The sequence below is a fragment of the Carcharhinus amblyrhynchos genome, chromosome 9 (genome assembly GCF_965287045.1).
Source record: "Carcharhinus amblyrhynchos chromosome 9, sCarAmb.v2.hapA, whole genome shotgun sequence".
In the NCBI taxonomy this organism is placed as follows: Eukaryota; Metazoa; Chordata; class Chondrichthyes; order Carcharhiniformes; family Carcharhinidae; genus Carcharhinus; species Carcharhinus amblyrhynchos.
This window is the reverse complement of record NC_137332.1, coordinates 108165792-108177792: the sequence shown is the minus strand read 5'-3', so window position 1 is coordinate 108177792 and position 12001 is coordinate 108165792. Positions and strand designations below refer to the sequence as shown.

At 41.4% G+C, this 12001-nt stretch overlaps 1 protein-coding gene across 1 annotated transcript in view; it reads right to left on the bottom strand.

The window, feature by feature from the left end:
* Window positions 1-745: 745 nt before the first annotated feature.
* Window positions 746-12001, bottom strand: part of LOC145348170 (cell adhesion molecule CEACAM7-like) — a 47949-nt gene continuing 36693 nt past the window's right edge. Inside the window, exons 3-6 of the mRNA XM_080196363.1 lie at window positions 9036-9314; window positions 3372-3467; window positions 2146-2219; window positions 746-1490 (exon numbers count right to left, since the gene is read on the bottom strand). Of these exons, the coding sequence (XP_080052489.1) occupies window positions 2164-2219; window positions 3372-3467; window positions 9036-9314 (431 nt within the window). The 3' untranslated portion in view covers window positions 746-1490; window positions 2146-2163. The remainder of the gene's footprint in view (window positions 1491-2145; window positions 2220-3371; window positions 3468-9035; window positions 9315-12001) is intronic.

The following is a 12001-nucleotide window of genomic DNA, read 5'->3' as shown; positions in this document are numbered from 1 at the left end:
TGGATTGGGAGGTATGCCTTATGAAGATAGGTTGAGGGAGCTGGGACTCTTCACCCTGGAGAGATGAAGGTTGAGAGGCGACCTGATAGAGGTTTATAAAATGTTGAGAGGAATAGATAGGGTGGATTCTCGGAGGCTATTTCCCCGGGCTGAAATGGTCGCTACGAGAGGACACAGATTTAAGGTGCAGGGAAGCAAGTACAGAGGTGATGTTAGGGGTAAGTTTTTCACTCAGAGGGTGGTGAGTGAATGGAATCGGCTGCCGTCAGTGGTGGTGGAGGCAAACTCGCTGGGGTCTTTTAAAAGACTTCTGGATGAGTATATGGGATTTAATGGGATTGGGGGTTATAGATAGGTCTATGGATTGGTAGGTATTGATGTGATCGGCGCAACTTGTGGGCCGAAGGGCCTGTTTGTGCTGTAGTGTTCTATGTTCCTACTCTGCAGCAGTGGAAACACAGGAATACAAGAATTCAGAGAAAACAAGCCCTCCACAAACTGTTCAACCACCAATTCCAGACACTTGCAATCTCAATGTAATCACCCCACACTGCTAGACTGACATAGCATTCTAAAAATCAATTTTGCAGGAGGAAGGGCCAATCACTGGATGGATCAGTGTGGATTGGAGCTGCAATTAGATCAGGAACACACACAGGCTGGGGAGGAAGGAGCAGGGGTTGCTAATGCAGAACAGCCGCCCATGTCACAACACTGAAATAATTCCAGAGGCGAAAGTCCTGTCACCAAGCTTCTTTATTTACAAACTGTAATATATACACAGAGCTAGCACTCCTGATGGGTTCCTGCTGTGGCCAGGTAATGGGATATACAGAGCAGATCCAATCAAACTGACTGTTGGAGCAGGCTGGAGGGGCTTCTGTGTGGATAAATCAGCTCCTTCCCTGTTAATTATGACCTTTCACTGTGCGGTGAGGGCAGTAACAATGGGTCTGTGCGCTGATCCCTCTCTCGCAGGCTTTGATAATGACACAAAAATGAAGAAATAACCACTGTGCCACCGTGCTGCCTCGCTGGGCCTCAACCTCTCCTCCAAACTGTGTATCAGAAATATGTTACAATCTTTATTGGAAAAACACATTTAATTTAAATGTCACTTCCACTGTACATATGTATGACTATATACTGAGTATGTATAGTGTACTTGGTGGATGGTGTTCTCACGTGAGATGATGGCATGTGTCGATGATCCGGCATGTCTTGCAGATTGGAAACATTTCCAGTAACATACCAGTTTCCAAAAAGCTGGAATATTCAAGTTGGAAAAGGAATACGGGAGATTTAGTTAGAATCTACAAACAAGTTGTATTGTTTAATTTATAAGTTAAAGCAAAATGTACAAAACGACCCATACAAAAGTACAAAATGGCCCAGCCAGTGTTGGCAGTGCCATGTTCACAGTCAAAAATCACAATTACAGTTTTTCATGCAAGTCATATTCCCAGGCCAGCACTCCTGGATTTTGACTCCTACAAAAAAAAAAGAAAGGGGATTAAAATGTCTGCAAATGGCAGAAAAAGCCCAATTTTTTTGATACAAAAGTTATAAAAAGCAGTTTCAGTTGGTGATATACATTTGATTGTTCTTTGTACATTAGGTTTAAGGTTCCCCTCCCCCTTCAGAAAATGCTAGTGGCCAGGATATTTTTGTAAACTATGTCATCACCCCATCTAACAATATGCCTTTATTATGGACTACACAACAATATATGTACTTATTGCATTTTATCTCTATACATACAGCACTTTCAGAATTACCCCACTTTCTAAAGCTTAGGCTCATAAAAGATCATTTACTGCAATATGATAAATTTGTTATAAATTTTCAGCTTTCTAGTGTTGGATATTTAATCCTCTTGTCTGCCTACTTGGAGGGTATTGGTTTTATTTCATTTCACTTTTAGATATTGAACGGGGCTTAACAAAAAAAATTCCACTCTATCTGTCTCTGGTAACAAACCATGACACGGATGCATTTTGACAGCAGATAGTGGAGCAGTTCTAGTCTTACAATCTTGAAGAGCAATTTCGGTTTGTCGCACTTACAAGAACATTCATTTATAGAAAATTTCAGAGCAACACATGTATATCTAACTTGTCATTTGCATTTGATCAGAGTACTTACAGAAATTTCGTGTTGTTTTCAAATAGAATAGGAGGATGGCTGACATCCAGTTTGATTTTTTTTGTAAATCCAACCTGTTAATGGCAATATATAATGAATCATATTGAATTGATTAAGTTTTTAAGTTTATTAGTCACAAGTAGGCTTACATTTAACACTGCAATGAAGTTACTGTGAAAATCCCTTAGTCGCCACACTCTGGCGCCTGTTCAGGTACACTGAGGGAGATATAGCATGGCTGATGCATCTGACCAGCACACCTTTCAGATGGTGGAAGGAAACCGGAGCAACCCTATGCAGACACAGGGAGAACGTGCACAGACACAGTGACCCAAGCCGGGAATTGAATCCAGGTCCCTGGCGCTGTGAGGCAGCAGTTCTAACCACTGTGCCACCGTGCTGCCTATTAGAATATCAGTCTGCAATTTCCTTCCCCCATTAAAACATTTTTCTTCCAAATTTTACCATATAGTGTACCAAAGTTGAACAACTTGCATCAACACCTATTTGCATATTACTGATCTGCTTATTTTGCTGCCCCTGCCGGAGAGAGGAATATCCCAGGAATGTTAAGCCCCTTCCAAACGTTATGGTATGGATTCTGCAGCCACAGGTCTTTTTTTTCAAAAAAGCAAACAGGAATAAGAGAGAGCCCAAAGAAGGAAATGCAGTAAGGAAAATGTAAGGTGGACAACTGGTTACATATTAAATCAAAATTTATTCAACAAATAGATTCCTTTAGGCCAGACAGGGCTACAAGAGGAACTTCCATATTGTCTTCCATGCATACATAAAATCTTGCTTCAGAAGTACTAGTTATTTGTACCTTGTTAGGTCAACCACAACTGAGGACTCCAGTGTTCAGAAATTTTGAGCTTAAGTGTTTGTAATTTAAAAACGCACAACTTGGAAACCCAAAAAAAAAACTTACAACCACCACTTAAAAAGGTGCAAAAAAAAAACCTAAAACCTCTTTTTATTGAAGACAGGTAGTAAGAGGATACATTAGTGTTACTTAAATTAACCCCCACTTCTGTTTTTAACAATCAGTAAAACCTAGTGGATAGTCAAGAGCTAACCGCTAAAGGTACAAAACTTTCAATACGTGCTCCTGATGTGGTCATGGAGTGAGTGAAGTCAAAAGTTTCAGTCAATCACAATTTATTCCCATTTTGTAGCCATTACAACAGTTTTAAAATGAAACTAACTGCATCATCAATACTTACACATGATTAGCAGTGCAATGAAGAATACCACAATCACTGTACAAATAATTTCAATTTTTACTTTGTTTGTCGATTCTAATGGCTCACATTCTTCACCTGAAATAGATCGTACATAAACAGTTTTAATCAGCACGTTCACTGAAAGACTCACTACGACACACGACCACGCTATAGAAAGTAACTAAGCATTCAGCAGTGACGTCTTGATTACATCACAACCACAAGAACTCTTTGATTCCCAACCTGCACTGCCTACACCATCTCCAATACATCTGGTATCAAGATTTTGCTGTCTGAAAACAAATCTCAGCAGCAGATCTGTCTTTGTAAGACAGCAGGTTACATCAGACAATGCCATGAGAGAACTGCTTTAATCAATACATATAGATCCCTTAGTGTCCAAAAATGTGTAGGTTATGTGGATTAGCGGGGCAAGTGCATGGTGTAACTGGGATAGGTCAGGCACGAGTAAGATACTCTGTCAGAGTCAGACTAAAAAGTCCAAATGGCCTCCTTCTGTACTGTAAGGGTTCAAATGATGTTAACATTCTCGGTCCATTAATTTGAAGACGATTAACAAGCAATAGTCTTTTGTATATGTCACTTTGTGAACCAAGCTCTGATGATCTGATGCTGAAAGAATCGGTGTTGCAGTTTCAGGGCACTCCATCGTCTGCTCACTTAAAGGAGCAAGTGTGGAACAAAGAACAAAGAAAATTACAGGCCTTTCTGTCCTCCAAGCCTGCACCACACTCGCTACTCGACTGAACTAAAACCCCTTACCTTTCCGGGGACCATATCCCTCTATTCCCATCCTATTCATGTACTTGTCAAGACGTCCCTTAAAAGTCACTACCATATCCGCTTCCACAGCCTCTCCCAGCAACAAGTTTCAGGCACCCACTACCCTCTAAAAAATCTACCTCTTTTCTCCTTTAAACACCTTGCCCTTCGCACAGTAAACCTGTGCCCCCTAGTAGTTGACTCTTCCACCATGGGAAAAAGCTTCTGTCTATCCAGTCTGTCCATGCCTCTCATAATCTTGTAGATTCTATCAGGTCACCCCTCAACCTCCATCGTTCCAGTGAGAACAAACCAAGTTTCTCCAACCTCTCCTCATAGCTAATGCCCTCCATACCAGGCAACATCCTGGTAAATCTTTTCTGTACCCTCTCCAAAGTCTCCACATCCTTCTGGTAGTGTGGCTACCAGAATTGAACACTGTATTCCAAGTGCAGCCTAACTAAAGGTTCTATAACGCTGCAACATAAACTTACCAATTTTTAAACTCAATGCCCCGGCTGATGAAGGCAAGCATGCCATTTGCCTTCTTGATTACCACTTTCAGTGACTTGTGTACCTGTACACCCAGATCCCTTGGCCTATCAATACTCTTTAGGGTTCTCCATTTACTGTATATTCCTTATCTGTATTAGACTTCCAAAATGGAAGGTCTAATACAGATAAGAAACATACAGTAAATTTACCTCATTTGTCTGGATTAAACTCCATCCGCCATCTCTCCGTCCAAGTCTCCAACTGATCTATATCCTGCTGTATCCTCTGATGGACCTCATCACTATTCACAAATCCACCAACCTGTGTGTCGTCCATAAAATTACTAATCAATCCAGTTACATTTTCCTCTAAATCATTGATATATATTACAAACAGTAAAAGGTCCAAGCAATGATCCCTGAGGAATGCCACTTGTCGCAGCCCTCCATTCAGAAACACACCCTTCCACTGTCTTCTTTGACTGAGTAAGAAGTCTGACAACACCAGGTTTAAGTCCAACTGATTTATTTGATAGTAAATCAGTTGGACTTAAACCTGTTGTCAGACTTCTTACTGTGTTTACCCCAGTCCAACACCGGCATCTCCACATCATGACTTCTTTGACTGAGTCAGCTTTGTATCCACCTTGCCAGCTCATCTCTGATCCCACACGACTTCACTAGTCTACCATGAGGAACCTTGTCAAAGGCCTTATTGAAGTTCATGTCGACAACATCCACTACCCTACCCTCAATGATCTTTGTCACTTCCTCAAAAAACTTGATCAAGTTCGTGAGACGCGGCCTCTCCTTCACAAAACCATGTTGCCCCTCACTAATACATTCATTTATTTCCAAGTGGGAATAAATCCTGTCTTGAAGAATCTCTCCAATAATTTCCCTCCCACTGATGGAAGGGACAGGAAAGATTGGAAAGAAGCACTGCTTTTTCACAGAAGATTGTGAAGTAAATAATGCAACAGATCCTGGAATACTTACAAAACAGTATCAAATTAAGTGCGCAGCTTACATTACATATATTATCTGTACTTAATTAATTGAATCTGTACTTAATTAATTTAACTATAATACAAAGGTTGATAATCATTCTTCAAATGATGAGAAATTATCCAAAACTTTGAGCATCAAAATATGCACTTTAATCTGGTGCTAAAACCAGATGGAACTTGTGACCAAAGAAGCCACCTAAAACGGTGACTTAGAATATGTTGGGATAATTGGACAAGCACTGAAACAGCAGGCTGCAGCTTAAAAGACAGAGATAAACAGGCTACAGCTCAGACGACTGAATACATGGGAAATCGGCTATCCCAAAGACAACGGACACTTTCTGCTTAAATATACTCGTTTACCAGACAAAGGGCAGCCTTAACCCCTTATTTGGGATGATGTGCAGATGCTGGCGTTGGACTGGGGTAGGCACAGTAAGTAGTTTCACAACACCAGATTAAAGTCCAACCGATTTATTTGGTAGCACAAGCTTTTGAAGCATTGCCCCTTCATCAAGTGAGTGAAGAGTTCAGTTCACAAACAGGGCATGTATAGACACAAACTCAATGCAAGATACTGGTTAGAATGAGTGTCTTTACAGGTAATCAGGTCTTTACAGATGCAGACAATGTGAGTGGAGAGAGGGTTAAGCAAGGTTTAAGAAGTGTGAATCATCTCCAGCCAGGACAGTTAGCGAGATTTTGCAAATCCAGGCAAGTTGTAGGGGTTACAGATTTTTTTATTTTTGTTTATTCCAATTCAATCAAATCAAGTCCAAATCAGAATCTCAACAAGTCAGACATTTCCGATCCAAGCTGACAAGACAGGGCTCTCCCCTCCTGTCTTGGGCTTGATCTACATGATCCTAGCTGATTGGAGTAGGCACAGCACCTCCTCCGAGGCATGATCTTATTTGCATATTCACCAAAAGGCCAAGATGCCACTTTTAAAAATTGCAGCAAATGAAGCTAAAATGTAACCTAATGACTTCAACAAAGTTCATGTCAATACTACACTTGATCTTAGCCAAAAGGGGGTTACAGATTTTTATTTTTATTTTAAACTTTATTCCAATCCAATCAAGTCAAATTAAACCCAATTTAGAGTCCCAACAAGTTGGGACATTCCCGATCCAAGCTGACAAGACAGGGCTCTCACCTCCTGTCTTGGGCTTGATCTACATGATCCAAACTGATTGGAGTAGGTGTAGCTCCTCCTCCAGGGCTTGAACTTATTTGCATCTTAGCCAAAAGGCCGAGATGCCGCTTTAAAAAATTGCTTCAAATGAAGCTGAAATGTAACCGAATGACTTCAACCAAGTGCCTAGTGTGACACGAACCCAAGATCCTGGTTGAAATTTGCAAAGTCTCACAAACTATCCTGGCTGGAGACAATTCACACCTCTTTAATTTGTGCTTAACGCTCCCTCCACTCACACTGTCTGCACTTGTAAAGATATTACCTGTAAAGACGCGCTTTCCAAGCATTATCTTGTAATTGAGTTTATGTCTGTGTATGCTCTGTTTGTGAATTGAACTCTTCACTCACCTGATGAAGGAGCAACACTCTGAAAGCTCGTGCTACCAAATAAACCTGTTAGACTTGAATCTGGTGTTGAGACTACTTACTGTCCTTATTTGGGAGGGAGGTATGTGATCTACATGCTTCCAGCATCTAGAGACAGGCATGGCCATTGGGTGAACACCCGGAGATCGGTGTGGCAGCATCTGATTGGACTCTTATCGATCAAGGCACCATCTATTGGTTGACAAGAATCAGGAGACCACCCAAAAGGGCACAAAACCAAGGAGGGATAAGAGGTGCTGCACAAAAGAAGCTTCCTCTCTCACCCCACGAATGAGCAACAACGGTGACCATCACCAGCAATGACCAGCATGAGGAGAGCCACCACACTCAAGAAGGAAGAAAGACCAAAGCCAGAGTGTCGGACGAGACCAAAGGACCAGGCTATGCAAAGCACGACAGAGACCAACACATGGATGAAGGCCAATATCTGCCTAGATACTTGCCAGTCACACAAAGTGATGGTCTAGTACTGGGCTTCAACTTCAGTGTTTCTGGGTGACTATTAATTGCGTGTTTAAATAAATATTGTGGCACTGACAAGAAGTCTACTTGCAATTCTTTGTCCATCATATAGGGTTAAAACAGACTGTGCGGCAGGCACAACAGACTGAATGTACTTGAACCATTCACTGCATCCTAGCTTTTCAGAACTTTGCTGTGGTATCTATATGAGGGGGGCAGGAATCTGTACCATACAAGAGAGTGGTGAGGATTATGACCTAGTAGATTTTGATTTTGGCCTTCAGTTTAATGCCATCCTGCTTGCAAGCATGATTGTGGAACCAGCCATAGGGAGAATTTTATTTCTGGATACTTACATTGGTATTTTCAAGAGACCCATCCCTCAAGGGGCTCACTAAGGTATGAGAATTATTGCAAAATTTTAAGACTGGTGTCATCAATGGTTATGCCTGTTTTATAAAATGTGCTTGGGGCTTCCACCAAACATTCACAATTTAACAGCAAGTCCTTCATTATGCTGATCTCAACAGCATGCAGACCATCCTGCTGAAAATTTAGCTGTTGGATTACTTTCAATTAGTTAGATCGACCATGTTTCCTCTCATGGATGGCTATAGGATCCCCAAACAATTCAAGAGCACTAGAATACTGACAGCTTCTGAGGACTTAACCTCCCACCCTTGAACCCTTTCTTTCTGTCTTATAAGTAAACTAATCACCATTCTCCCAAACAATCTATCAGGATTCCCACAAGCAGAAGTTTGGATGATTCCTCATCAATACTCCATAGTCCACACTGGGAAGCTTTCCACACTCTGAAAATAAAGAGACAGATTTTTATTTGGGTGCTGGAAGTATGCATTACCAACCTGTGATTTTTCCATCATGTTCTTTTCTCATCAGGCAAAGATATTCTTACGTTAACACACTACGAGTGGCATGTGCAGAGTGGATAAGGAGCAGCTGTTCATTGTGTTGAAGGGTCAGTCACGAGGGGACATTTTGAGGGTGGAGTGGGGTTTGTGTGGAGAGAAAGAGATATGAAAAACTTTTACACAGAAGGTGGCGACGGTCTGGAATGCGCTGCTCGGAAGGATGAAAGAGGCTGGTTGCCTCATTCTTTAAAAAGTACCTGGATGAGCACTTGGCATGTCATAACATTCAAAGCACTGGTAGATGGGATTAGGTGGGAGGTGAGGTGCTTCTCGCGTGTTGGAGCAGACTCAATGGACCATATGATTCTACGATTTTATACCTTTAGCAAGACTGATTTTAATGCACAATATAATATTGAACTTAACTACCAAATGGAATGGGCTTGACTCACCGTAAACAGAAAGTGTGTTCCAATTAGCACAGAATGAACAGTTTTTCTTACTAACAGGGTTCTCCATGGTGCAAGTGTAGATCCCAAAGTCTAATTTGTTGACTTCAAAAATAATTAACATGCTGTTGTTTTGCACCAACTGATAGTGTTGACTGTTTGTTATTATTCTACTATCCTTCCACCACAGAATGGAGCTTGCTTTCCCCACTGTCACTTGACAGGTCAGTTTAATGGTGTTATTCACACAGGTACCATTGACTGAAGGTTCAGAAAGTGGCTCTGCAAGAGAGAAGAAGAAAAAGATAAAACTGGACTGACAATGAGGACTTCACTCCTTCACCTTAAGTTTGTGTAGTCTTAGAACTCTGTCCTTCACAGGTACCTCACTACATCAGTTCTAAACTGAACTTCTGATGCCATAATTCTCTAACATAAAGGTAGTCAGCAGATTAGTTGACTAAGGGCACTATAGTGGCACGACGGTTAGCACTGCTGCCTCACAGCGTCAGAGACCTGGATTTGACTCTTGGCTTGGATCACTGTCTGGGGAAATCTACATGTTCACCTTGTGTCTGATTGGGTTTCCTCCCACAGTCTGAAAGGTGTGCTGGTTAGGTGCATTGGCCATACAATTAACCTAAGCACTAGGAGCAGGATTTGGCCCCTCAAGCCTGCTCCTCCATTCAACAAGATCATGGCTGATCTTTTCATAGACTCAGCTCCACTTACCCACCCACTCACCATAATCCTTAACTCCTTCACTGTTCAAAAATCTTTCTTTACCTTAACAACATTCAACGAGATAGCCTCAACTGCTTCACTGGACAGGGAATTCCACAGATTCACAACCCTTTGTGTGAAGAAATTCCACCTCAAGTGAGTCCTAAATCTATTCCCCCTTATTTTCAGGCCATGCACCCTAGTTTTGGTTTCACCCACCAGCAAGAACAACCTCCCTGTTTCTATCTTATCTATTCTCTTCACAATTTTATGTGTTTTTATCAGATTCCCCCCATCATTCTTCTAAATTCCAATTAGTCCCAACTGCTCAGTCTCTCTTCATAAGCCAACTCTCTGAACTCCCAAGTCAACCTGGTGAATCTCCTCTGCACCCCCTCCAGTGCTAGTATATCCTTCCTCAAGTAAGACAACCAAAACTGACACACTACTTCCAGGTGTGGCCTCACCAGAACTTTATACAGCTGCAACATAACCTCCCTGTTTTTAAACTCCATCCCTTGAACAACGAGGGACAAAATTCCATTTGTCATCTTAATTACTTACTGTGCCTGCAAACAAACTTTTTGCAATTCATGCACAACGACACCCAGATCCCTCCGTATAGCAGCATGCTGCAATTTTTTACCATTTAAATAGTAGTCCATTTGCTGTTATTCCTATCAAAATGGATGACCTCACGTGTACCAACATTGTATTCCATCTGTCAGGCCCTTGCCCACTCAATCTATCTATATCCCTTTACAAATGTTCAGTGCCCTCTGCATACTTTGCTCTACAACTCAGCTTAGTGTTATCTGTGAGCTTTGACACACTACAGTTGGTCCCCAACTTCAAAATCATCTATGTAAATTGTAAACAACTGCAGTCTCGACACTGATCCCTGAGACACACTAGTCAGATCGCCAACCAGAAAAACACCCATTTACCCCCACTCTGTTAGCTAACTAATCCTCTATTCATGATAATTCATTATCCATAACAACATGCACTGTTATCTTATAGAGCAGCCTTTTGTGTGGCACCTTGTCAAATGCCTTCTGGAAATCTAGATACACTACACCGGTTCCCTGTTGCCCACTGCACTCAATGTCCTCAACGAATTCCACTAAATTAAACATGACCTGCCTTTCATGAATCCACACTGCGTCTTCCCAATGGGATAATTCATATCCAGATATCTCACTATTTCTTCCTTGATGATAGATTCAAGCATTTTCCCTACCATAGAAGTTAAGCTAACCAGCCTATAGTTACCTGCCTTTTGTCTAACTCCTTTTTTAACTAGTGGCGTCACATTTGCTGTGTTCCAATCTGCCAGAACCACCTAGATTCCAGCAAATTTTGGAAAATTATCACTAGTGCACTTGTTATTTCCCCTGCCATCTCTTTTAGTACCTGGGATGCATTCCATCAGGTCCAGGAGACTTGTCTGCCTTTAGCCCCATTAACTTACCCAACACTGCTTCCTTAGTGATAATGATAGTTTCTAGGTCCTTATCTGCCATAGCCTTCTTGTCACCAATTTCTGTCACATTATTTGTGCCTCCCACTGTGAAGACCGACACAAAATACCTGCTCATTGCCTCTGCATTTTTTCATTTCCCATTATTAAATCCCCCTTCTCATCCTCTGAAAGATCAATGTTTCGCTCAGCCACTCTTTTCTCTTACATTTATAGAAATCTTTTCTACCTGTTTTAATATTCTGAGCTAGTTTATTCTCAATCTATCTTACTTTTCTTTATAGCTTTTTTTGTAGCTTTCTGTTGACCTTTAAAGATTTCCCAATCCTTTAGTTTTCCACTATTCTTTGCTACTTTATACATATTTTCTTTCAATTTGATATCCTCCTTTATTTCCTTGGATATCCATCACTGATTATCTCATTTTCATGATGTGGGTATGCCGGCGTTGGACTGGCGTAAACACAGTAAAAAGTCTGACAACACCAGGTTTTAGTCCAACCGATTTATTTGATAATAGACTCACAAGCTTTCGGGGTTAGCCCCTTCGTCAGGTGAATGGAGAGTTCTGGCCTCAGACAGAGCATATAAAGCACAGACAGTTTAGAGATTACTGATTAGAATGCGAATCCTTACACCTAACCTGCTGTTCAAGACCTCAAGTGGCTGACAATGTGAGTGGAAGGAGCACTGATCACAGGTTACAGAGATGTGTACTGTCTCCAGACAGTACAGTAAGTGAGGTTTTGCAAACCCAGGCAAG